This window comes from Carettochelys insculpta, chromosome 7 (assembly GCF_033958435.1).
Source record: "Carettochelys insculpta isolate YL-2023 chromosome 7, ASM3395843v1, whole genome shotgun sequence".
Lineage (NCBI taxonomy): Eukaryota > Metazoa > Chordata > Testudines > Carettochelyidae > Carettochelys > Carettochelys insculpta.
Genome location: NC_134143.1, coordinates 18,153,482 through 18,179,402, shown reverse-complemented (window position 1 = coordinate 18,179,402; position 25,921 = coordinate 18,153,482). Strand labels below are relative to the sequence as shown.

Genomic DNA, 25,921 nt, shown 5'->3' with positions numbered 1-25,921 from the left:
TTGCTCAAGTCTAATTCACGTCACTCTAGGAGGTGTCCAAAGTACTGCTGGTCTCCCAGACGTTATGGAGATCTGCCTGGGTTAAGCTCCACAGAGAAACCGCCAGGCCTTACCTCAGCAGCTTCTTTTATATCAGCCTGCTGGGCCCTGCTTGGCTGCTACAGAGGCAGACATTCTATTCTTCCTGGAGGACCTCTTGCTGGGATGGAGTGAAGCAAGGCCTCCGGCCTCCTTTAGAGGTAATCGGGCTTAGTCCACCCCATCACAGGAACAAAGAGTCAATCTCCAAATTTTTCATGAATTGACAATCGAAAATTATTTTGGGGTGAGTCTACTGAAACATTTTATTTCAATAGTTTCAATAGCTTTAATAAGGTTCATACTTTCCATTTTGACGCTTTTATATTAAATGAGGATTAAGATATAAATTAACAAAAATAATTGTCATTTGGAACCAGAAAATGAAACTTTTCAATCATTTTAAAATGGGAAAATGTGACACTTTGATCATTTTAAAATCTGGTTTTGTTCACACACTTTTTGAATTTGGAGATTAGTCAAAACTGACCTCACATGTGAAGTTTTACTGTAGATTAATCAAGTGTCGGGGGTAGCTGAGTTAATATCTTCAAAAACAACAAGAGTCCTGTGGCACCTTATAGGCTAATAGATATTTTGAAGCATGAGATTTGTGGGCAAAGACCCACCGGTGAAGCTTATACTCCAAAATATCTGTTAGTCTATAAGGTGCCATAGGACTCTTAGGCTATGTCTACACTAGCCAAAAACTTCGAAATGGCGATGCAAATGGCCATTTCAAAGTTTCCTAATGAAGCGCTGAAATACATATTCAGCGCCTCATTAGCATGCGGGCAGCCGCAGCACTTTGAAATTGACGTGGCTCGCTGCCGCGCGGCTTGTCCAGATGGGGCTCCTTTTCGAAAGGACCCAGGCTACTTCAAAGTCCCCTTATTCCTATGAGCGGATGGAAATAAGGGAACTTTGAAGTAGCCCGGGTCCATTCGAAAAGGAGCCCCATCTGGACGAGCTGCGTCAAATTCGAAGTGCCGCGGCCGCCCGCATGCTAATGAAGTGCTGAATATGTATTTCAGTGCTTCATTAGTAAACTTCGAAATGGCCATTTGCATGGCCATTTCAAAGTTTTTGGCTGGTGTAGACATGGCCTTAATGTTTTTGTAGATTAATCAGCTTTTTCCATATTTCACTGGAAAACTCTCAATTATCTATAAAAATCACCCAGCCAGGAACAAAAACACATTATGCAACCTGTTAGTCCAATCAAAGTTAACCAACATCAGTCATATTTTAAATAACTAATATCTGTGACAAATTGCAATCAGAATTATTCAAAGAAATCATACAGCAAATAAATCCCAATAAGGTGCAATTACCTCCATGAAGGGAACCAGCACAAAGCCCCTGTATCAATGTCCCCCCATTTAGAACTTCACATTGTACTCACAATGATTAACATTGCAAAATTATCTTCTCATGGATAATTCACATGTATAAAAAATATGACCAAATTATTCATTCAACTCTGTTAATTAGTGTTTGATCTAGTAGTGGATTTAAGTTGTTCTATTATTCTTATTCTTCCATTGAATTGTCCAATAGACAATCAACTAAGATCACCAAACAGACATCAAATATTAGAGACTTTTAATCTTAGATTGAAAAGGGAAAAAAACAATAATAAAAATACATAGGGCCAGATTCTCAAATAGTGTAACATGACATAGTGTAGAAATACTAATGGAGGGAGGCTGGTTTACACTAGTTAAGGATGTGGACTCTAGTATTGATACAGTGCTCTTCAAAGCATGTTGCAAATATTTACTAGTAATTTGTATTTTATATTTTCATAATGTAAACACACCAGGGCTACGTCTACACTACAGAGATATTTCAAAAGAAGCCCTTCTGGAAGATCTCTTCTGAAAGAGCCTCTTTCGAAAGAGCGCCTCCACGCGCACAAAAAAGTGGACCAAAAGAGTGATCTTCTCTTTCGAAAGAGAGTATCCACACAGCCCCTGCTCTTTCGAAATAACAGTACAGGGATTGAAAAATCAGGCCCCATGAGGACTGCTCTATCAAAAAACAGGGCCGCAAGAGCTCTACACACATTTCTTTCAAAAGAAACTGTTGAAAGGGGGCACTTTTCCTGAAATGGGAGTGGAAGAGAGCTTTCAAAAGGAATGCTGCATTCTTTTGATTTACTTTAAAAAGAACACTCTTGTGTGTAGGCTCTTCATGGGAGCTTTCGAAAGAGCCCCCTTCTTCCAAAAAAAATCTTTTGAAAGAACTTGCTAGTGTAGACTCAGCCCAGGAGCATATAGGTCAGTGCATAAAATATAATAATCCTTTGAGATATCATCACTCTTATTTTACAAGTTCTGCAGAGACCCTCATACCATTTGGCTGTGCCACGGGCTAAATCCAGTTTGCCTTATCCAAGCAAGTACTCTAATGTATTTCAGTGGAACTGTGTGTGATTGTAAAGTAAGCAGGGTGTGAAATAGCCAACATCAAAGTTGGGGTTCAGAATTATGAGTTCCTGATGCTTAGCCCTCAGTTTGCATCACACCTCTCAATATCATTGGTACATCAGTGTGAATATTTGAGTTTTTGGTTCACCAGCCAATCTGAAAGCCAAAATAGATCATTTAGCTTCATTTTGTATGGTTTACCTCTGTTTTAAGAAAGAAAAATTCTGAAACCAACAATATTTTTGAATAATAACAAACATTTCCTTTTGAAAATGTCACAACAGTAACATGCAGATTTTTTCATTTTTTTCCCCAAACAAAACCAATTTGCAAAATCAATACAAATTCACAAAATGTTTTGGGTTACCCAAATCTGTGTTTTTAGTGAAAAATAAAAAAGAGTTGCTTGTGAAAATTTGGCCCACCTCTAACTGTAAGCTGTATCTTATGGATAAGGAACTCTGTTTAACTGTGTATGAATATAGCTCCCAGTACAGCGAAGTCTCAAATCTGATAGGGAAAACTGAAAGTCATTGCAATCTAAACATAAAATAATAACCACTGCAGCTTTACTAGCATTATTGACTATGCTTATATCTTTCATCAACATTATAGCATTATTGCAAACACACCAAAGACCTATCTTTTTAAGAGCCTGTACTATTCATCAGTTTTTATATGTGCTACTGAATAGACATTTAGAAGGCAAAAATATTCTGAAATCAAGAAAAAAGGGAAATGGAGCTTGTTGTAAAATCATAACAAAAAAACAAAAGTAATGGGCTTTTACTCATTTCTTAACTACCTGCTTTCAGAAACTAGCAGTGATATAATTTCACATGTTCTTCACTCATAGAAAATCGGCACTTTGTGTCAGTTGATACAGAATAATATTAGCATAATACAGCAACAGTACAGAACAGCATTTTACTGAGGTAAATATGGTTCCAGCATTGGCTCAGAAGAAAGAGATGTATAAAAAAACCTTTCTATGCTACATGCACAATAAACAAGGGTTGTTATCAACCCAAATACCACCACTTATATCTTTGTTTCAATGTTGTTTGCTGAACGCTGTGTTTGCTCAATGCTTACTGTTTCACCCACCGTGAAATGGAAATTGCAAGCAATAATCAAGTGTCATAGGCTTAGGATTGCCAAATTTTAATCACACAAACCCAAATACCCTGTCCTGCCACTTCCCCAAAGCCCCAACTCTGCCCAACCCCTTGTCACTCTCTCGCATTCTCACTGACTCACCTCAGTTTGGGACAGGGATTTGGGGTGCAAGCGTGAGAGCTCCTGCTGGAGTGTAAGATCCAGGGCAGTACCAGCAATTCTGGATTCAGGGTGAGAGAAGCAGTTCTTGGGCACGGGAGGGGAGCGGGTATAAGGGTGCAGGTTCTGGAAGAGAATTTGGGTGTGGGAGGGGGATCAGGGTGGAGCAAAGGAGTGAGGTGCGGTTGCCGACTCCCAGTGATACTTACCTCAGGCAGCTCCCAGAAAGCAGCAACACGCCCCTGCAGTTTCTAGGCCTGTGGTGTCCAACACTGGCCAGATGTGGCCATTTGGCTAAATGAGTGTGCTGAGGGTTCTAGATGGAAGGGCGGCCAGACAGCATGCACGCTATCTCCACTCAGCGGCACCCACCCCCCGCAGTGTCCCCTGGCTGTGGTTTCTGGCCACAGGGAGCTGCAAAACTCCTACTGCAAAACTGCTAGAGTGCTGGTGCCTTTCCCACACACATCCCCCACAGCCACATTCAGCGTAGCACAAATCTGGGTGGGGGGGGCACATGACCCTGCATGCTCTCTCTCGCTCTCACACACACACACACACACACACACATATTGCCTTTTACAAGGGATCAGAGCCAACCTCACTGTTAAATTATGGGACTGGATACTGGCTGAGCAATACTTATTTGGACATCAGAGCCTCTTGCTAAGCCTAGGCTCTAGAACATGTGCAATGATTTTTATATGTAACCTTTTGTTTCCAGTTCTTCTCCGTGCCACTATTCGGAGCTCTGCAGTGCAAGTAAACACGTAGCTGACTGAACTACAAACAAATCCAAGTGCTGTCAGTTAAGGCACCAGAGGTGAGCAGTGATGTACTGTTTCTTGGGAATGGGCCAGGTGGACACTCAGACAGCTCACAGGTTGCAGTGTGCCTTTCACTACCCTGACAAGTTTGTGTGGAACTAGATGGAGGTTGCTTATGTCACCTGAGGCAAGTGGTGTTGGGTAGCTGACCAGGATAGGCATGCACAGGGTTCCTTCACACTAAGGGGACGTGATAGCTAAGTGCCCCCCAGCCTTGAAACTCCCAGGAAGTATCACAGGTTACCCACCATTATATCTATACCACTTGCCCAGTCTCCTTGCTCCCTCCTCCTGTCCCCTGCTCGCTACTCCCCCATACTCATTCCCAATCCTCTGCTGCCCCCATCCTCTCCCCAGCCTGACCAGCCCCCAAGCCTCCTCATCAGTTACCCCCAGCCCTGCCCCCTCCTAAAGCTCCCCCTTTCCTCAGTAGGGTTACCATCTTTGGTTGGACATATTCCTGGATGTTTCATCACAACATGCTCTTCTGATAAATATAGGGTGGCCATGTTGCCCTATAGCAAATACAGGACACCAGCTTCCAGGGATGGGGGGGCTGCTCTCCTATGTCAGTGCCCCTTAGTGATTGGGGCTACTGCCCCATGGTGAGGTATCAGGGAGGGAAGCCCTGCAGCCTCCCAATGAAGGGGAGCAGAGGATGGGGGCGACACAACCCACTGGCGGGGGAGTGCCAAGAATAGGGGCTCCTCAGCCTTCTGGCAGCAGGGAGGGGGCGAGGAATGCAGTATGCAGAATCATTGAGAGTGACCATCCATCCTTTTTGCAGGGAATAGGAGCCCTGCAAAATACGGGACAATTTGTCCATTGTCTTAAAAAAGTCAGGGTGCCTGTGAGATAGCTTAAATAAGGGACTGTCCCAGTATAAACAGGACGGATGGTCACTTTCAAAGATTCATTTTTAATTCCTGGAGACTTCAGGACAATCCTTGTGGGCTAACAACCCTTTTCCCCAAGGCCAGGTCATGATCACTACTAGATTGCTCTTCTTGCTGGGTCCTGACACTTTCTTCATTCTGCTGCTTGGCCAGATCTGACTTCCATGCCATAGCCTGCTGCCCCATGAGACCATCTTACTGAACACGTCTATGACTTTGAGCTATTGTGCAATGAAATGGTCTTTTTAATGGAAAAAAATCAAAAGTGCCTAAATGATTTAAGAGCCAAAAGCCGTCTGTGAAAAATGTTAGGAAATTCTGTCCCTCTGACTGACTGTACGTGGATTTTCTGTGTGCTGCTGGGAATGGGACTTAGCTTCTTTACAACTTATCTACATATCCTTACATTGTGATGTTAATGTTGCTCCAGAAATGGCAAATTGCCTGCCTATGTAACAGTAACATTTTGGGTGCTACCGTAGTTGTAATTTAAAAAAAAAATGCATATAACAGATATTTTCTCCACAATCAAAAGAAAAGGGAATTTTGTAGAACCAATTCCATGTAAGATTGTCTAATATCACAAAGTTAACTGTATATATCTGTCCTTACCTTTTGCTAACATATTGTCTGCAGTGAAGCGCACCCAGGATGCCCAGGGCTTTTTTACCAGCAGAACACACTGGAACAGAGTTCCAGCACCTTTTTCCCATTAGAACTCCAGAAAAATTTTCACCACCAGTTCTAAAGCAGTGCGGGAACCAGGCAGGAGCTCCCACTGATCTGCAGGAGATTCGGATGGGGTAGGTGCCCATGCCAGTCCCACAGCAGCATGGGGCTGGGGCAGGAGCCCCCAGTGCCCCACAACAGTATGGGGACCAGGCAGGAGCCACCACCAGTCCTGCAGCAGTCCAGGGACTGGAGCAAGAGCCCCTGCCAGTCCTGCAGCAGCATGGGGACCAGGACATTAAAACTGAACACCCTAACCCCTATGAGGAATCAGCAGACTTGAGTTCTGGCACCTTTTTTTCCTAGAAGAAAAGCACTGAGGATGCCTATGCTTCCTAAAGCAGTAACACCACAAAAGAAACCATCCTTCTTCTTTTCATAGCTATTAACATGCCATCATCACAAAGCTGTGCTAAATCACAATACTGCCAGCACAGTACTTTGCAACACATCACATGGTGCCACAGTTGCTGGAGCCCACCGATTTGCTGGGAAAAAGATGGGATGAGCAAATAATTCATAAAACATAATTAATTGAATTTAATGCCTTTTTTCTGTCTGTGAAATATTTCAGAGCTGATGGAAGCTCTTGAATGTATTCGTAATGCAAAATTAGTGCTTCAGAGTATTTTACATACCTCTCATAGTGAATGTGAATTGTGGTTAGTTCATTAGGTTGTCACTTGATGTCAATTCTGTTCCCTGATTAGATGGCAAGTGACTAATCAAGGAGTACCCATCAACGTGCTGCCTTCACTTTATGCCATTTCATTGACTTTATGCCACTTACATCAATGGAGTTACATAACTATAAAACCAAATGGAAAATTTGGCTCACTTAATCATTTTAAATTAGTAAAAAACAATAGGCTACGTCTACAAGAGAAATCTCTGTTGACAGAAGTCACTGTCTGAAGGGATTTCCCAGGAAAACATCTGTTGACAGATTGCGTCCACGCATGAAAGCAGATTGGAAGAGCAATCTACTCTGAAAACAGACAGCAGCCAGAATGCCTGGTCCTTTCTCGATAGAAGGTCTGCCCAGAAGCTCTGCAAACAGGGCTGTCTGTTGAACCTGGAAGACCTGTCTGTCAGCAAAAAGTCCCTGGAGTGTCTACACAGCTAATTTGTCAACAGAACACTGTTGAGAGAGGCGTTATACCTGAACAGGGAGAGGTATAATGCTGCTGGCAGATGTGCCAGGTTTTGTCAACAAACTGTTGACAAAGTTCATTTTGCATGTAGACACTCTGCATTTTTTCCCAACAAAAGCCCAGGTTTTTTTCTGGGAAAAGCCTCTTGTGCAGACGTAGCCATAATGTCAAAACAGAAAAAAATCTGTTGTAAAATGCTTGCATGCCAATGCATATAATTAGGTGCCAGGGAATCCCAGTAGCAGAAGGTAAGTTGATTTGAAAGGCTCTCTCTATATGTAGAGCTTACAATGTTCTATTTTTTTGATGCACTGAAACATGTTTAAAGTGAGAGGACGGTTTGCATGTATAGTAAGTACAAGTCTGAAATACATAACGGGGGTAAGACAGTCTCTGGAAAGGAGCCTGGTAGAAACCATGCTTATTATACATGGGAGCTGTTTAACTGCCATCCATTCTAGAAACAAGCAACATCAAGTACCAGGTGGCAATGGAGGAGGAGATAAACGGAGGTTAGAAACATTAAACCATACAAAGCTGAACATGACATTTACGGGAGAACCTGACCAAAACTAATTAAGGGAAGCAAGTGCTCCGCCACACAGAGATGCGTTGGCTGACATATTTACTGCAATATGTAAAACAAGTCACCAATTCTGTGCTTCACTTCACAGCTCTTTCTTAAGTGTGAAAACAGCTATTAACCTAAAACCTGGGTGCCCTGTTGCACATGCTGCATTATTATATGTGCCACTAAAGATAATACCTCATTTGCAATGCTGCCTCATTACACTTTGTGCTCAGATGTCAGAGGCCTTGTTTGAATTAATTAAGTCATACAGTGGAATGTCTGCCATTTTATTTCCAGGCATTTTTATGCCTCAATCTTTCTGAAGAGATTTCTGTCAGTTTTGGCACAAACTGATTTTTATCAGCTTGCCATTTTTCCCTTTAGCTGACATACAGCTAAACGTCCAGCCTGCCTTTCAAAATCAGTCCCAAAAGCAATGCTTGCTAAACAACAGGTGCTTCTGCTTGACAAGAAACACAAGAATTCCAGCTATAAAGGGAAATCATACAGTCCAAATAAACCAATATACCATACTAGCTTTATTTAAAAAAAGAAAAATGCTGGCTAGAGTTGACAAATACTTTATAAATTACATAAGCACTTATTAAAATGCACTTGTTTAAAAATAAAATACTGATGTCTAAAAATGTTTAAGGTACAATTGTTTTGTTTAAATGCCAGATGATGCCGCTCAGTCACACTACTTCATTCAGCCTACTTGAGGAGTAAGACACTATTTAAGTATGAGTAAGAGCAGCAAAGCCTGCCCTTAAATCATTTGATGCAATAAAAATGGAATATGAAGACACATATGATTTACTGGTTCAATACTGACCAGTAAAATATGAAACACTTTACTTTTTTGGACATTTGTGTAAGCACCAATGTAGTTTGGTAACCAATTCACCTCTTTGGATATGTGAAAACACAGAAAATACAAACATGATCCCTTGTATAAATAATGAGCCCTGTAAAACACAGAGGTACACTCCAGACACCAACAGCCAGTGCTTTTTTTGTGTCAGTACTTCCTGGTACAAAATACAGGCACCAGTTTGCAGATGATACCAAGTTGGGAGGGGTTGCAACTGCTTTGGAGGATAGGGTCATAATTCAAAATAATCTGCATAACTTGGAGAAATGGTCTGAGGTAAACAGGATGAAGTTTAATAAGGACAAATGCAAAGCGCTCCACTTGGGAAGGAATAATCAGTTTCACACATACAGAATGGGACGAGACTGTCTAGGAATGACTACAGCAGAAAGGGATCTAGGGGTTATAGTGGACCACAAGCTAAATATGAGTCAACAGTGTGATGCTGTTGCAAAAAAAGGAAACATGATTCTGGAGTGCATTAACAGGTGTGTTGTGAACAAGACATGAGAAATCATTCTTCCGCTCTACTCTGTGCTGGTTAGGCCTCACCTGGAGTATTGTGTCCAATTCTGGGCACCACAGTTCAAGAAAGATGTGGAGAAATTAACCAGGATCCAGAAAAGAGCAACAAGAATGCTTAAAGTTCTAGAGAATGTGACCTATGAAGAAAGGCTGAAAGAACTGGGCTTGTTTAGTTTGGAAAAGAGAAGATTGAGGAGCAACATGATAACAGTTTTCAGGTATCTAAAAGAGTGTCATAAGAGGAGGGAGAAAACTTGTTCTTGGCCTCTGAGGATAGAACAAGAGGCAATGGACTTAAACTGCAGCAAGGGAGGTTTAGGTTGGAAATTAGGAAAAAGTTCCTAACTGTCAGGATGGTCAAACCGTGGAATAAATTGCCAAGGGACATTGTGGAATCTCCATCACTGGAGATATTTAAGAACACGTTAGATAGATGTCTATCAGGGATGGTTCAGACAGCACTTGGTCCTGCTATTGGGGCAGGTGGCTGGACTTGATGGCCTCTCGAGGTCCCTTCCAGTCCTAGTATTCTATGATTCTATGATTGGCTGGAGGATGAGGTCAGGGAGCCAGCTGAGTACCACTCCTCTCTCTTTTTTTTTTTAAATGAAAAAGCACTGTCAACACCACAAGTGTACCCTAAGCTATGCCTTATCCTGCCACCATCATGTCTCAGCTCAGACATGGAGGAATCACTTCTAGAAATGTACTAGAAATGAACATGTGGTTTAATTGCCAAGGATATCCTTGATCTAATTTGACAGAAATTCTGTTACTTTCTATTTTCCTTACTAGGATTAAAGTTTCACTTTTTAAACAATGCCTGTTTATTTCTCACTGCTTCTTTTACTTGGCAATTAAGACATGGTGGCACTTTTTAGTTCTCTTACTATGGTTTTTCTTTCGTTTTGTTTTGTTTTTAAATTTGGGGCATACATTTAAACTGAATCTCTATTATGGTGTCTTTGAAAAGTTTCCATGAGGCTTGAAGGGATTTTACTTTTGACACTGTGGCCTTGTCTACACTAGCACAAATCTTCAAAATGGCCATGTTACTTTTTGTGTGTAGACACTCCATGGGGTCTTTCAAAAGAGCCCCCTTCTTTTGAAAAATCTTTCGAAAGAACTTGCTAGTGTAAAAGCAGCCCTTTTGTGTGTAGATACACTCTGTCGATGGAGTTTCTGTCGACAGACATTACTGTCAACAGATGCTTCTAGTGTAGACATAGGCACAATGTCTGGGCTGAGATTACATAGGACAAGAAATAGTTCTGCATTTTTAAGAGACATGTTTTACCACTAACTTTAGTCCATACTAATTAAAATATTTCTTTGTAAAACATTCAAAAATCCATTCTGTACCAATGGAGTAAGTGCTGTAATTTTGGGGAAGTAAAGATCACGTTCTCCAGATTTAAAGAAAAACAGAATCCCTGATTTTAGGATAAAACACAGCATATTGTTAACTGCGGATGCATGTCTTGGATCTCCATGTTAAAAATAATATTTTTTCAAGAATTCACTGCAGCTTCTTGAACACAGACTAGTGAGATCAATGTTGCCATAACCTAAACAATAAATTTCCCATGTGCTGGGGGGTGGAGATGAGATTAATGCTATTTCTAGTCTATGAAAAAGGAAAGAGACTCTAGGAGTGAAATTGATGTTTTCTCACATTTACTTTTGGGAGTGAGGAAAAAAACACTAGTTAGAGACCTTTCTCTCCCATTTACTTCAAATATTGCCATATGTGAAATATAACCAACAAGCCTTTTTATATTTATAGCATTTTGTATGAATATTGTACAGAACATACTAAGTATTTACTGTATCTAGTTCAGAGGAGGATGAAAACAGAGAGCAAAACATAAGGTGACTTGCCTAAAATCTCCCAGTAAGTTTGTGGCTGATCTGAGAATACAATACTCCACTGTTTAGCTTTTACCTCCCTCCTTGACAGCTGGAATGACACAAAGGTGACTTAGGCAGCACCAAGGATCTAGCCCAACTTCCAAAAAAAACTGGAGAAGGAATTTCAGATAGACAGAATATCCCATACATTGCACTCTTTAATGCCCCATGAAAACTCCCTGGAAGAATCAGAATTTGCATGAGCAATTGGCTCAGCATAATTAACAAATTACCATAATTACCAAAGGTAGCATATGTATAGGGAACCAGCATGGGGATTGCTGATCTGTATTATATTTGGCTTTGTGATTTTCTTTCTATCTTGACAAAGCCTTCATTTTCTAGCTAGTACCAGTAAAAACTTATGACATGGTCACATCAAAATGCAAAGATACTCATTGGACAGAATCTCTATCTTGGCAAAGAGACTGAGAGCCACTGCCTTAGCTGACGTAGATCAACATAACTCCATTGACTGGAGTGGGATTATCTCATTTTATACTACTTTCAGCTCTGCTGTAACAACAGATAATCATACTCTATGACGTTTGACCCTTCTTTAATCTATTTCATCCAAGGATCTCAAAGAACCTTTTACTGAAGCTTTGCAATACCCTTGCAAATTATCATCCCATTTTGCAGATAGAGATAATGAGGAATGGGAAGTTTAGGGACTCACTCAAGCTTGTGAGGGATCTGATCTTATAAGTCCTAGGGAGCCTCAGCTGTTTTTACAATCAATTGTAGCCCTCTTAAGATGTATTCAGCACTTGACAGGTTCCAACTCTAATTCAGTAGTAGAGCCAAAATGTAATAAAAGAGTCATATGTGCTAGTCTCCTGGACTAAATACTAAACAACATTTTTTTTTCATGCCATCTTCCATTTAAACAGATGATGAACAAGTTGTTGCTCTTCTGGCCATATTCATCAGCCAAATTTCCGGACCTTGCATGATTGTTTCCATTTAAATGAAAAAATCAATGGTAAGATTCAAAGTCCTGTATCCCAGAACCCAATGGAAACAAATAGCAAGAAATTTCCTTGCTTGGTAATCACAAAGTATGCAGCCACTGTGAGCTCTGGAAATAACAATGTGTGTGTCCACTGAGAGCTCTGTTCTTAAGTCTCTCTCTCTCTCTCTCTCTCTCTCTCTGCTTCATTTCAGAGTGGCACGCGCAACTCCTTTAGCGTTTTACCAGAACACGTTGATGTTTAGCTTTCACCATTCCAAGAGAATGCCATTAAACTCTTCAGTTTGATAAGGTCTGTCGTGGAAGCCAGGTGGACCTGTGCACAGTGTTCACCACATGATCCAGTAACTGAGTACACACTTGCTTCACAGAGTTGGTTATACAATTTGGAACTTGGTGAGTGCTAAATGATTCACAAAACAACTGAGCAACCAGGCCCGATTTTAGTTGCTACATCACAACTATATAAAATAAGGTGATGGATTTCATGTGAAACTAGGTGATATGTGGGGATTTTGATTGACTTTCACGTTGACAATATGAGCCTATTGAAACTCCGATGAAAAGGTGCCAAAACAAGATCTGCATGAATAGCAACGAATTATTGTTTACATCAGCACAGCTTCTAGGAGTCTCAGTCCTGGATTAGGACCCTATTATGCAAGGCGCTATACAAACACAAAACAAAAATCACAAAATCGCTGTGCTTTGCACAGCTCCAAATACAACTTCATTGTCTTTGTTGGGTGGAGAAGTAGGAAGAATCTTACTCTCACGATGAGTTTTGTGAGCTTTCAATGAATACTGTCATGCTCTCATTTACTTCACTGGGCTTTGCATCAAGATCTAGATCACTTTTGCATAAATACATGTTTGTATCTGCACATGTACAGTCATGTGAATGAGTTCCCTCAGACGCAGGGGTAGGGGGAGGGGGGAATCTTTCAGATCAGAAAGCTTGCAAACAGCAAATAATTGGAGGGGCAGTGAGTCAGAAATACCATTAAATTGACCTCAGATGACTTAATTCCTGTGAAAGTTCGCAGATGACTTTTTGCATAGTTCAGCCAGCTCTATCAAAAAAAAAATCATGGAGGTGCACGTTTGCTCCTTTTTATCATTCCGTTCATTGTAAACTACAAAAAATACAATTATTTCAATAATTATCTTGTAGAGTGATCCCATATCAGATATCTCTATCTTCATGTCCCTCTTTCATCTGCATTGGTGTTTATAAACAATTAAAATGGATAGTATTTACAAGCTACCCACATCTTTCTTTTTTATTTGAAGCACCAAGCAACTGCAAGCAGCAGCATGAGATGTGCACTAAAATACTTGAGAACTCAATGCACAATAAATAGGGTTTGAACCACAGCCTGGAGGCAGAAGAGACCCATCCATTATTGCACATCTCCATTTCTTGCTCGTAACAGATGATGAGTTGACATATGCTTCTCCATATGCACATTTAACTTATTTGTTCCTTGAAAATCTCGGAGTGAGGAAGACTTACTTCTGTTGGGACATGTCTACAGTACAAACTTATTCGGGAGTTGTATAGTAAACTATTCCCGAATAATGCATCCACACTACAGGGAAGCCCTAGAATAAGCAAAACTTATTCCAAAATAACTCATCCACAGACAATACAGCCTATTTTAGATTAGACCTCCTGGAAGCACTCCAGGGAGGGTACTTCCCATGGCAGCTTGGTCAGGTTCCACTGACAGGTTCGTAGGCTTTATGTTTCATCTCACACTTCCTCCAAGCCACCCACATGTTCTTCCAGCAGGGCAATGACAAGGACCAGCCAGACCCCCTCAGCCAGATCCTGGCACTCCTGCTGATGTATGGTACCCTCAATAGCCTGCACACCACAGAGCATTGTTTCTGGTGGTGTGACATTGGTGAGATCACATTGTCCTGCTGGGACAGGATGATCAGCAGTGGCTACGGAACTTCTGCATGATGAAGGCCACCTTCCAGAAGCTCTGTGAATGGCTTGCTCCTGCCCTCACGTGACAGGACACGCTCATGAGACCTGCCATCCCCATGCAGAAATACATCGCCATCACCCTGTGAAAGCATGCCATGCCAGAACAGCTACCATTCCATCAGGAACCAGTTCAGCATGGGGAAATTCATGACTCCCTCTGATTACCCTGCAGCTCAGAGCTCCAGGGCAGGCCATGTACAGACAGCTGTTTTGCCTGTGGCCAGCTTCTTTAAGGTTCCGTGGTGGTGGGTGAGCAGCATAATTGGCTGCAGGTGTGCCTAAAGTGGTCAAGTCTGCAGTTGTAGCAGGTCCCTGGAGGCCACTTACTTTGGAATAACAGCCCCTGCCCAAGCACACAAATGTTATTTCAGAATAACTATTCCAGCATAGGTGCTTGCTTCTCTCAAAACCAGGACTACATTATTTCAAAATAACTCCTGGTTATTCTGAAATAGCTACTCTAGGGTAGACCAGGGCTCAGAGAACTCTCAAGGAAAGTAAAGAATTATTTAAAAACACAGTCCAGAGATCTCATAATAGGAAATGAGAATTGGGGTCAGCCGAAGATCAGACCCATCAGACCCACTATAAAGATTTAATCCCTCACAGTTAGAAGAAAAGAGCATTGTGATTTGGGTCTAAAAGATACTCAAGCTCATAAACAGAAGTGTTTGCTTTAGCTCTGGTTTTTAATAATGGCCAGAATGCTTGGCACCCACTTTTATAGTACAGCAAGTATAAACTGTGTTTGTCATGCAGGAGATTTGCCTGTGTGTACTCACAGACAGGCAAATCTCTGCACGACAAACGCACGCTGCCTGGCCCAGATGCTATTCCAGGCATTCATTTGTGCATCTCAGTCTCTGATATCGCTAAGAAATTGGAGGACACTTGGCAAAGAGTCACGAATTGGGCTACCAAACAGAGGAAAAGAAAAATGGGGAAGAATAATTTATCTGTGCTCAAGAAAGTGGATAGGCATTAATTGTCACACAGCAACCCACTATATGCCAACCTTTGTGAGGAAGGTAAACAAAATTACTCCCGAGTCGAGATGCACTTGAGAGTGCCTATTGTGTTCCTTGCCAAAAACAAAGCTAATCTGCAACCCACCACTTCAACCGAGAACTTTCTTCAGGCTCAATTACATGAAAGAATAAAGGGAATTGAATTACCATGAAACCAAGGAGCAACAGCACAGGTGTTCCTCTCAAACCCAGCACCTCGTGGAAGTTGCTCCTCCTTGAACCAGCGAATGATGATTTCTCTGGAAATGGGTCTGGGTGGCCGCTCCCAAGATCTACTATATTAAAAATACAAACAATTGGAGATAGACTTAATGCAGATGTAGTACAAAAACTAACTTGCACCATGATCATAGAGTAGGGGAACAGGGGCTAGTCACTAGAATTTATGGGGATTATTTCCCTCCCACAGTAGAAAAATAAAGAACCAACTGCAACAGAGACAGGCCAGAGGGATAGCTTAGAAGGGGAGAGGCACAGCTCTGAACAAAGGAGAGCTAGACTGGCTAATTAGGAGAGGGTAACTTCGGGGTAACCAGGAGCAGTTGACCTGCAGAAACTGATAAGGAGGGGCTGCCATAAATACATTAGGACCAGCTGGTCTCACTTGAGGCTGTCACAGAACCTTTTAAAGAGCCTTCCTTAACGGGAGAAGTGGCGGAGAGAGCAGAAGAGGAAACTGGAGTGAGAGGAGAGGATAACAGACAAGGAGAGAGTTAGAACGCTAAGAAGAATGCCAGCACTGCCCAAGACAGCAGTGAAGGTGAAAAGTTCCCACAGAGAAAGTTTTGGCTTCCTTCCCCCAGGTAACCACAGGGGTTGGCAAGTGGGTGGGGAGGACTGTTCATCCAGCCCAGGCAGACCAGGGGGCACATACCCCAGCCTTCCTTCAGCCAAGGGACAGAAGTCCAAACCACAGAACAGGCACATGTACCAATACTGCAGTACCCAAATGATCTGTGGGACTGTGAGCCAAACAAGGAGCTGGCACCCGGGAGTGAGACTGACCCTGGCACACAACCAGACATAAACCACTGTTCCCCCACCTATTTTTTTTTTATGTCACTGAATAACCAAATTTATTTTGGATGAGAAAAGAGGGCATTTTCTCCCATGAAAATACAAATATTTTTGACAAAATAAATTACATCCGTAAAACTAAAAATTTCATCCAATAGCCATTTTCTGTCAATAAGATTTCATGGAAGGTCTTCAACCTCCCTTTTTTTATTTACTCCAATTTATTTTTATTTTGCACTAGCAACAGGTTATTAATTGCAGAAAAAAACTACACTTTGCTTATTGTGTGAAGTCCCTGCATGCTAAGCCAGATTCAGACACTGTGGTTTGTAGGCCTTGACCAGAGGAAACATGGAGAGAAAATGTTTCTCAGAAGCCTCTCTTCGAGGTGGCTTTCCCTCCCCTTAATTGTACTACTGCTTCACAGGCCCTATGTCCCTTGTAAGTCCTCAGTTGATGGTTGGCTCACTGCACTTTTCTAACTCTCACATAGTGTGCTGTGCCTACAACAGAACTACCATTTAATGATCCACATTTGCAAGCAATAGGGTAAGTGCTGAAACGAGGGTTCTGCTTTGTTTTGTTTTGGAACTACAAGTCCTTCAAAATCAGGATAGCAACTGGACATTCACAGAGAAGCACCACAATAATCTAACAGACAATCAAAACTCAAACAACAAAACAATTATTTATTTGAGGTTGTTCCTGTTTTGAGAAGGGGGTTGGCCTAGACCACCTCCTGAGGTCTCTTCCAACCCTAATATTCTATTATTCTATGTGGAGCTAGATGCCACACTGAGTGATAGCCACATCAGCATCCCACACATGAGAGTGGACACCTCACAACATCTAGAGGAAGGCACCACAGAACTGCACAGTGATGGTCAGCTTGTTTAAGAATGGAAAGAGGAGGTTGCAGAGCCAACAGAGGGTCACAAGCTGTTCCACATCCAACTGAGTTTGATGCACCTGAACCAAAACATGAAACCCAGTGAAGACACAGATGAAATATACTGCTGTGCATTAGTGCATGCTTTCTTCTCTGGGCTCCGAAATGTCCCTCCTGGGATCTCTTTGCCCCTCCCCGCTGTAATATTACTTCTGAACATGTGAAGGCAGAGATCAATCAGAATACCTGTTTAGCATCTTTGTTTAAGAGCATGCACCTACTAGATAACTCTTAACTGAAAGAACACAACAAGTAACAAAAAATTATTCTCAAATACCTATTTATATAGGCAGACAAAAAGGTAAAATAAAAACGAAGTAAGCACAGAAATCTATGCAAACCAGCATCAGAGTATGCAAATTAAGTAGAATGAAAAGCTGTTCTGACATGAGGATAACATGCCTTAAGAGTTCAGTGTTATCCACATAGGGAAGAAAGCAAACTAGACTAAGCCATGGAGTCACAGATTGTTGCTCCAGAGATTGTTGCTTTTAAAGATTTTATGTGGAAGGTCTGGACAGCTTACCCATGCCTGGACCATAAACTCCAGAGCTCACTTCTGTCTGATTCTGTTTAAAAGTAGACAATAAACAGGACTTCAACAGACCTATGGGAACTGATTGAGAATGAATGAAAAGGTCTGATTTATAGCAGTTTTCTGCCTAGGGCCAAGTCACAAAAGTGCTCCCAGTCGATTTCTAGGCATCTACAATAGACAAAGTGAGAACAGTAGGGGCAGGTGAAAAAAATATAACCACACACATAGAGACAAACAATGATAGGGTAAAAGGAAGAAAATGGTTCCTCAAATAGACAAAACCGGCAGGGAAAAATAGACAGAAAAGAAGGATGGCCAGAGAGATAAAAATCCAGACAAGCTTTCCAAAGAACACAGATGGTGAAAAAAATAGGGATCATATACAGAAACAAGAAGAAATTAGATCATTTTACTGTACCTTTAGACACAGCCAGGAACTAAAGGCTACGTCTACACGTGCAGCCAACATCGAAATAGTCTATTTCGATGAATAACGTCTACACGTCCTCCAGGGCCAGCAACGTCGATGTTCAACTTCGACGTTGCGCAGCCCAACATCGAAATAGGCGCAGCGAGGGAACGTCTACACATCAAAGTAGCACACATCGAAATAGGGATGCCAGGCACAGCTGCAGACAGAGTCACAGGGCGGACTCAACAGCCAGCCGCTCCCTTAAAGGGCCCCTCCCAGACACAGTTGCACTAAACAACACAAGATACACAGAGCTGACAACTGGTTGCAGACCCTGTGCCTGCAGCATAGATCCCCAGCTGCCGCAGAAGCAGCCAGAAGCCCTGGGCTAAGGGCTGCTGCCCACGGTGACCATAGAGCCCCGCAGGGGCTGGAGAGAGAGCATCTCTCAACCCCCCAGCTGATGGCTGCCATGGAGGACCCGGCAATTTCGACGTTGCGGGACGCGGATCGTCTACACGGTCCCTACTTCGACGTTGAACGTCGAAGTAGGGCGCTATTCCTATCTCCTCATGAGGTTAGCGACTTCGACGTCTCGCCGCCTAACGTTGAAGTTAACTTCGAAATAGCGCCCGATGCGTGTAGACGCGACGGGCGCTATTTCGAAGTTGGTGCCGCTACTTCGAAGTAGCGTGCACGTGTAGACGCAGCTAAAGAGTGGCGCACAAATTTGCACCAGCCTAGGATTAACTTCCTCAAGCACTGTGACTCAGGTCATCCCCTACAGAGACACAGAGCTAACTCCCTTTCTCTCGCTTCCCTTATTCCTGTGCATGCAGATCCAAGATCTGGGTAGCCAGTAAAAGAGCTTAAGGAGAGTTCTTACTGCCCTGATGCTCTTCAGCCGGCTTGTAGTCTGAGTCACCACTCAGTGATACACAGTGATCAAAAGCTGCCTTAAGAAATAAGAAAAGCCAACAGTACCAGTTTAAAACACAGATGTGATTTGGAGATGGAGAAACAGTTTTGGACAAGGTCTGCATGAGGATCCAAACTTTATTCAGGTCTTCTCAGGCCTACCTGTAAGTAGTTCGCATCAAACTCTACCTAATACTGTGGTAAATAACTCCATTTAGATATCAGAGAACTTAGGGCTGAATTATAGCCACTAGATTTCAAAATTTACTGTCTTTATTATCTTATTTCAGAGAACTCTCTTTGTTGTGAAAGGTTTAGAAAAACAAAAACAATGGGAAGATTGTTTTGACAAGTGACTTGATGACAAGTGTAGAGATCCCACCGCATTTCAGACAGCAATTTTGATTCCTTGTCAAATTGGTAATTTCAATAACACGTTTGCAGTGAGTTTCTGCATCTTGCCCAAGAAGGCAAAGAAATTGTTTGTCAAAGCTGAACACAATCTCCAACCAGGAAAGGACTGAAGTCCTTTTGGTGTGCTGGGCTACTGGACATTATAAGCATGACTGGAAATTGAAAGACTTGGAAATAAAAGGGCAAATAAAATTTGAATGATTCCTTCCCTGAATGTGCATTTCTTTAAGTTTACCTCCCTACCCAGTTCATGTGCTCTTGTTGATCTTATCGCAACTAATTAATAACATCAGATGGCACAATATACCCCCACAAGCAGGCCTGCCAACGGGGGTGGGAAAGGAGGCAGTTAGCTCAGGGCCCAATGTTTAAAAGTGGCCTGATGCTCCAGCCACTGTTTCTGACAAAGTAGCAGCAGCAGCCAGAGTTCTGGGCCCCTTTGAAATGCTGCAGCAACACAGTGCTGCCACTCGGTGTGAAGCTCTGAAGGAGTATGGGGGAGCCCCAGGGATGACTGCCCTAAGCCCTGCCCCTTCTGCCTTTGGCCCCACCCCTTTTGGGGCAGGGTGCCAGGCTCTCTTCCTGCCTTGCCCTCAGGCCCATGGTGGCTGTATGTCCTACTGTCCACAAGGAGCAACGTTATACATTTCACAGTAGATGAGGTGCTATTTTGGGTTGTTTTTCAAACTTCTGGAATTCACATGGTTTGCTAAAGAGACAGATGAAGGATCAACAGATTAAAAAATCCAGAAGACCCTTGATTTTGCTAGAAGGAAACTCAAAACTACTAGATATTTAGGAGGCTAACACCTCTATAAGATGTCAAAGAGATTTGAGCAGCAGTTATTTGTAGACTGTAGAGTTATGGTTTGCTTGAGAATTTTTCCTTTGATTCTTTCACTGTCTCAGCCTTGCATTCCTATCCAATCACAGCCTCTTCTAAAGAGCCACATTTCTGTAGATGCTAAAAAGTCCCTTGAAAAACAAATGCCACTTAACTGACATCATGTACGCAGTACATTTTGATCTTTCAAAAACTTATTTTTTGTTCAGGGTCAAAAGCAATGGCTGTGGAGAACCTCTAAGAATAAAACCAAATTAAAAAAACACTTGCTTAAATGCAGGATGGACAACACGCAAATAGGTTTGAGTCACCTACAATATGAACAAACCTTGGTGGAGCAATAAGTGTCATTAGTGGGCTAGGATTGTTGTTGTTTAACTTTGTCTCAGTCTCCTTATGCAAGCTGGTCCCTTGGAACAAGTTACTCAAGCCAGCCACTTTTCCTTTCTGGATGGCTCGTAAGGATTGCCGTCGATATTCATCCCGGGCCATGCGTGCTTTGTGGCTTCTTTCCTCATCTGCAGCCTTGGAGCGCCGCACTGGGTGGGGAAGAAAGAGTCATTTGTGCTTCAGAAATATCTATGGCTGTTTATCCTTTTCTTTAGAGAAAAATTATCTACATTCATTTCCCTCTATTATCTGATTTTAAAAATATTCAGATTCCAACCCACAAAATGCCATCAAAGGGCTGAGTAATGGTTTAGCTAATGTCCTTTGCAATTGTGTAAGATAAAAGAGTTCTGCACTTTTATTTCAGGTCATAAATTCATCACCGCTGGGGCTGGGAAGGAATTAATGTTCTGAGTTACAACATTGTATAGTATGTTAGGCATGTCGTAGGGATGCATGCCTCTGAGCCATCAGGCAAGGACCCAAAACTGAGGACAACCTATGTCTCAGTGTCCAAGTTTCTCAAGTGGTCCAGTCTTACTTAATAGCAATAAACCATTTCAGGGCATGCATTTGATGCCCGCTTGAGCTGCATTATGAGAAACTCAGCATTTGGCTTCATGACTTCAGCCACCAATGCCCCATGCAAGCAAAACACCTACACAAATGCCAATTTTCAGCACATGAATAGCTGGACTCAATGAGACTATTCACTTAGTTAAACATGTGCTTAGTGCTTTGCTTGATCAGAGTTCCACAACATACTGGCTATGTCTACACTAGCCCCAAACTTTGAAATGGCCATGTAAATGGCCATTTCGAAGTTTACTAATGAAGCACTGAAATACATATTCAGCGCCTCATTAGCATGCGGGCGGCCGCGGCACTTTGAAATTGATGTGGCTTGCCGCCGTGCGGCTCATCCCAACGGGGCTCCTTTTTGAAAGGACCCCGCCTGCTTCAAAGTCCCCTTATTCCTGTGAGCAGATGGAATAAGGGGACTTCGAAGTAGGTGGGGTCCTTTTGAAAAGGAGCCCCATCGGGACGAGCCGCGCGGCGATGAGCCACATCAATTTTGAAGTGCCACGGCCGCCCGCATGCTAATGAGGCGCTGAATATGTATTTCAGTGCTTCATTAGTAAACTTCAAAATGGCCATTTACACGGCCATTTCGAAGTTTGGGGCTAGTGTAGACACGTCCACTATGTTCAGACTTAAGACAATTGAATTATGGCCCCTTAAGTTAAAATGTTCATAAAAATAATTTGTGTGATATACACAAGATATCTTTGCACTATGGAAGGTAGTTCCTAGAAGAAGAATCACAGGGAATATGACACTAAAGTTTATGAACACCATTTCCCTGATTTTCTGAATTAAAAAAAAATGCTTGGGTTACTTTGATCACTTCTCCAGATCCAAGTGTTCGGCTGCCCTTTCACTGACTGTATAAGTCCCACCTGCCAGACAGTTTCAACATTATTAGGTGACAAAAACTAAATGCAGAATAAGAAATGCTTCCAGTTCTGGGGGGTTTACATGGCTGTTTTATTCTGTCTCACTCCCAACACACCCGCCGTTCCCCGCCCCTCACACGCCTTTCTAAAATAGAAAGGGGGTTAAAAGTGAAAGAATGGACAGCTTGTGCTATAAAATTTGAGTCTCAACGTCTTAAGAACCAAGCTCTGTAGTGGCAGTTGTAAGTGTATGTCTACATTGCACTGTGCACACAGATCTGTGGCACTTGAGCTTATACCCCAGCTGTGGTCCCAGCCCCCAGGCCAGAGCATCCAGGCTATATTGTTAAACTTGATTTCCAACTGCTGGATCCAGATGTCATAGTTAGATTACATCTGTACTGCAATACTCAGACCTTCTGACTCAGACCCACAGTTCAACACGACAGGGCTTGGACCAGAGTTTCAGCGTGACTCCAACTCTGACCCATGAGGAACTGGGCCCTGAATGTTTGTTGGCCTGGGACAGACTGATTTGTGTGTGGAAAGATAAGGAGGTTACACTCAAACCTGAGTCATAACCCAGGATTTGCTGTGTAGACATATCCTAAAAGAGTCCTATCTCTCCTCTGTGGATTGCCAATGAGGCGCATGTAACCAGAGCAGGATGAACAACTGATTTTTTTTTTTTAATTCAGTGGCAATTTTGAAAAGTCAAAACATTCATTTCAGGTTGAATGAAATGTTTTATTTCTAAACTCTTTACTTCAACTTCTACCATTTTTAATAGCTGCGGATTTTAAAAATCAACACAGACATTTTAAAACATGATGGCTGTGTCTACACTACAAAAATAACTTCAAAGTTGCTTACTTCAAAGTTGAGCATCTACTCACACCCTACTTCAAAGTTAAACTTCGAAGTAGGACACGACTCCATTGCCAGAAATGGAGTAAGGATTTCAAAGTTGTGCTCCCTACTTCAAAGTTAACTTCCAAGTAAGGGAAAATGTGTGCAGACTCTCTGCTGGCTACATCAAAGTAGTGCCTAACTTTGACATTAACTTTGAAGTTAGTTCCTAGTGTAGATGCACCCAACGTTTCAAATTTTAAAAAGACCTGAAATGTTTCCTTTTGAAGATATGTAAACATTTAGTATCTTCTGATTGTCTCCCACGTAATGAGTTCAGCACAACCAGCAAATTCACAAAATGATTTAATGTTGCTGAACCTGCAATTTTCACAGAAAAGTGGGCTGCCCCGGCAGGTTAAATATAATAATTTCCATAATCTGGAATTATGAGGCTGCTATCCTTGACTTGAGGCATCAGAGAGAACACTTCCTTGACTGAGGGTTCCTTTGGAACTTGTTATTCAAAGGTCAGAGTTAAGAATTTCACTCCCATTTCATCACCATCTGATTACTAGGCTAGGCCAATAAAACAAAAACCACTACCACCATCACTAGTGTCAGGTAAAATCACCAGCCCAAGAGAATGTTTCCAAAACTTAGGAGAGCCTGGAAACAAAAGAGTATAACTGGAATGGTCTTGTTACCTTCGTAATAAGGATATTCATGGAGTCCACAATAAATCTAACTATTTTTATTCTTTACACTACTTTCTCCCATATGTGTTTTCAGTGGCCACTAGCCCTCTTGTGCACAATAAGTTGTTCCCTTATTTTTAAGAAAAAAAATTTCTCCCATCAAAGAATAAAGGAGTAATATCCTCTCGACCATTACAATGCACATTATACTTGTTCTAGCTACAAGAGCCCTCCTCTAAGCCAGGGTACTCGCAGCAAGATTGATCATTGCTACTGGAGGCAACAGACTGATTCTTTAATATTTGCTTCACTGAATGTTAAGGGTGTGTTTTGCACTGGAATAATTTGCCTGCCTGAAGATATTTATGTCTTAAAAATAATCAAAATGGGGTTTGAGGCACCAGAAAAAAAGAAGTGAGTTGATGAATACTCACTGTGCTGTTCTGAGTGCAGACAAGATATTTAAAAAGCAAAGAAGGCTCTGCATGTGTAGTATACTGTTGCATACGCAATACATACAGTAACTCTCTCTCCCTCTGCAATGACACCTGTGACTGGCAGTGCATGCACGCAGATATTCTACTCGACAGCCACAGTTCATGAGGCTGTTTTCATGCCTCCCATTTTCAGCTCCAGAGGTGAAATATGCATACATATATATTGATTTATGTGAATCATGGAAAAATTCAGTGGAGCCAGGAAATGATAAAAGAAAGAGCAGACCTTACAAGAAAATCTATGAGCAAACAAGGGACCAATGAATGTACACAAACCGTGGAGGTTTTTTAGCATCAACGGCTCAAGGGCATGCTGGAGTGGAAGCATATAAAGAGATCGGATTTAATATGTGATCCAAGAAAAATTATCCTGTTTCTATCTGGTGCTTTCATCTATACATTTGACAGAATTACAATTTGGGTAAATACATTATCTAAAAACTGACCCTGAATTTTCAGCACTGTAGAGTTCTGAATTACTACGTTTTATGGAAAATGGAGAAACAGTTTTCAGTGTTCACCCTGCAGGTGACCTAATTCCAATATGTAATTGGAGTGAGGCAATGGCATGACTTGGAAGACATTGCAGTTTTACCCTTAAGAATATGAGGCACAAAACTCATTGCTCTAAATATGGTCATTGTCTTTGTAACAATGCCACTACAGCAATGAAGATGAGTCTTTGGTGCAAGGCTACATGGTAAGTAAATAAGGATAGAAGATAGTCATCATTTGTCACAGCTGGACCACAGCCAGAACCATAGTTCTGAATACAGTAAAGAATTTTGATTTCCCAAGCATCTTATTCCACTGGTATATATTTCCCTGGATAGAATACCTCTGTCTAGGAAGGGGGAGAATGGGAAGGAAAAAAAGAGCAAAATCAACTACATACCCCATTTCATTCAGCAATAGCCAAATACAAGTGTTGGCAACCAAAATAGCAAGAAGAGTCATTTTTTGCATTTGGTAAAGCCCTCAATAATTCAAGAGCTGACATGCATGCGAATACAAGACGGCCCTTAATAATGTCAAGCCATACTTTTTGTAACCCCTATTTTTAAAACATTGCATACACAATGATCTATAATGTGATACGTGTTTACTGCAGGATGTTCACAAACTTTTTATATATTTTATTTCTTCACACTTTACGTGATTGTTTCTGCCACTGTCTTCCTGACATTCACTCCTGAACACACACTCTCTCTCTCTCTCAGGAGGAAGCTAGGGAGAGTTATCCAACATTTCAAGACCACAACATAATTTGCTATTTAGATATGAGTTGTTCATTTTGGGGCTTTCATCATTAATCGAAAATAATCAAGAGGGTTTTTCACTTCACAATTACAGGATTCAGAGCCACAAAGAAGTCCTTAAAGAGCACTCCAGAGCCGCAGGTTGCAGACCCTGGCCAAATACTTCAGCAGAGACTTTGGCAGGCATCTAGAATCATTACTTAGTTAACACTCACTTATCTGTAGGCAACAATGACCTGACTGAACATTTTCCTGTTCCATATAAAATTATTGTGACATTTCTATGGCATTGCCCTTTGTGTGAAGAGTTGCGTTATTAGGCAAAGTGGATTTGTTGGAACAGTTTTAACATTCACAAGCCTTTTCCAGAGTAACTTTGGTCTCCAATTATACTTCTACACAGC

At 41.8% G+C, this 25,921-nt stretch overlaps 1 protein-coding gene across 1 annotated transcript in view; it reads right to left on the bottom strand.

Annotated features, from left to right (window-relative positions):
• The window catches only part of SH2D4B (SH2 domain containing 4B), a 104,794-nt gene that overhangs the window by 23,419 nt on the left and 55,454 nt on the right, over positions 1–25,921 (bottom strand). Inside the window, exons 5-6 of the mRNA XM_074999512.1 lie at positions 20,696–20,906; positions 15,423–15,550 (exon numbers count right to left, since the gene is read on the bottom strand). Of these exons, the coding sequence (XP_074855613.1) occupies positions 15,423–15,550; positions 20,696–20,906 (339 nt within the window). The remainder of the gene's footprint in view (positions 1–15,422; positions 15,551–20,695; positions 20,907–25,921) is intronic.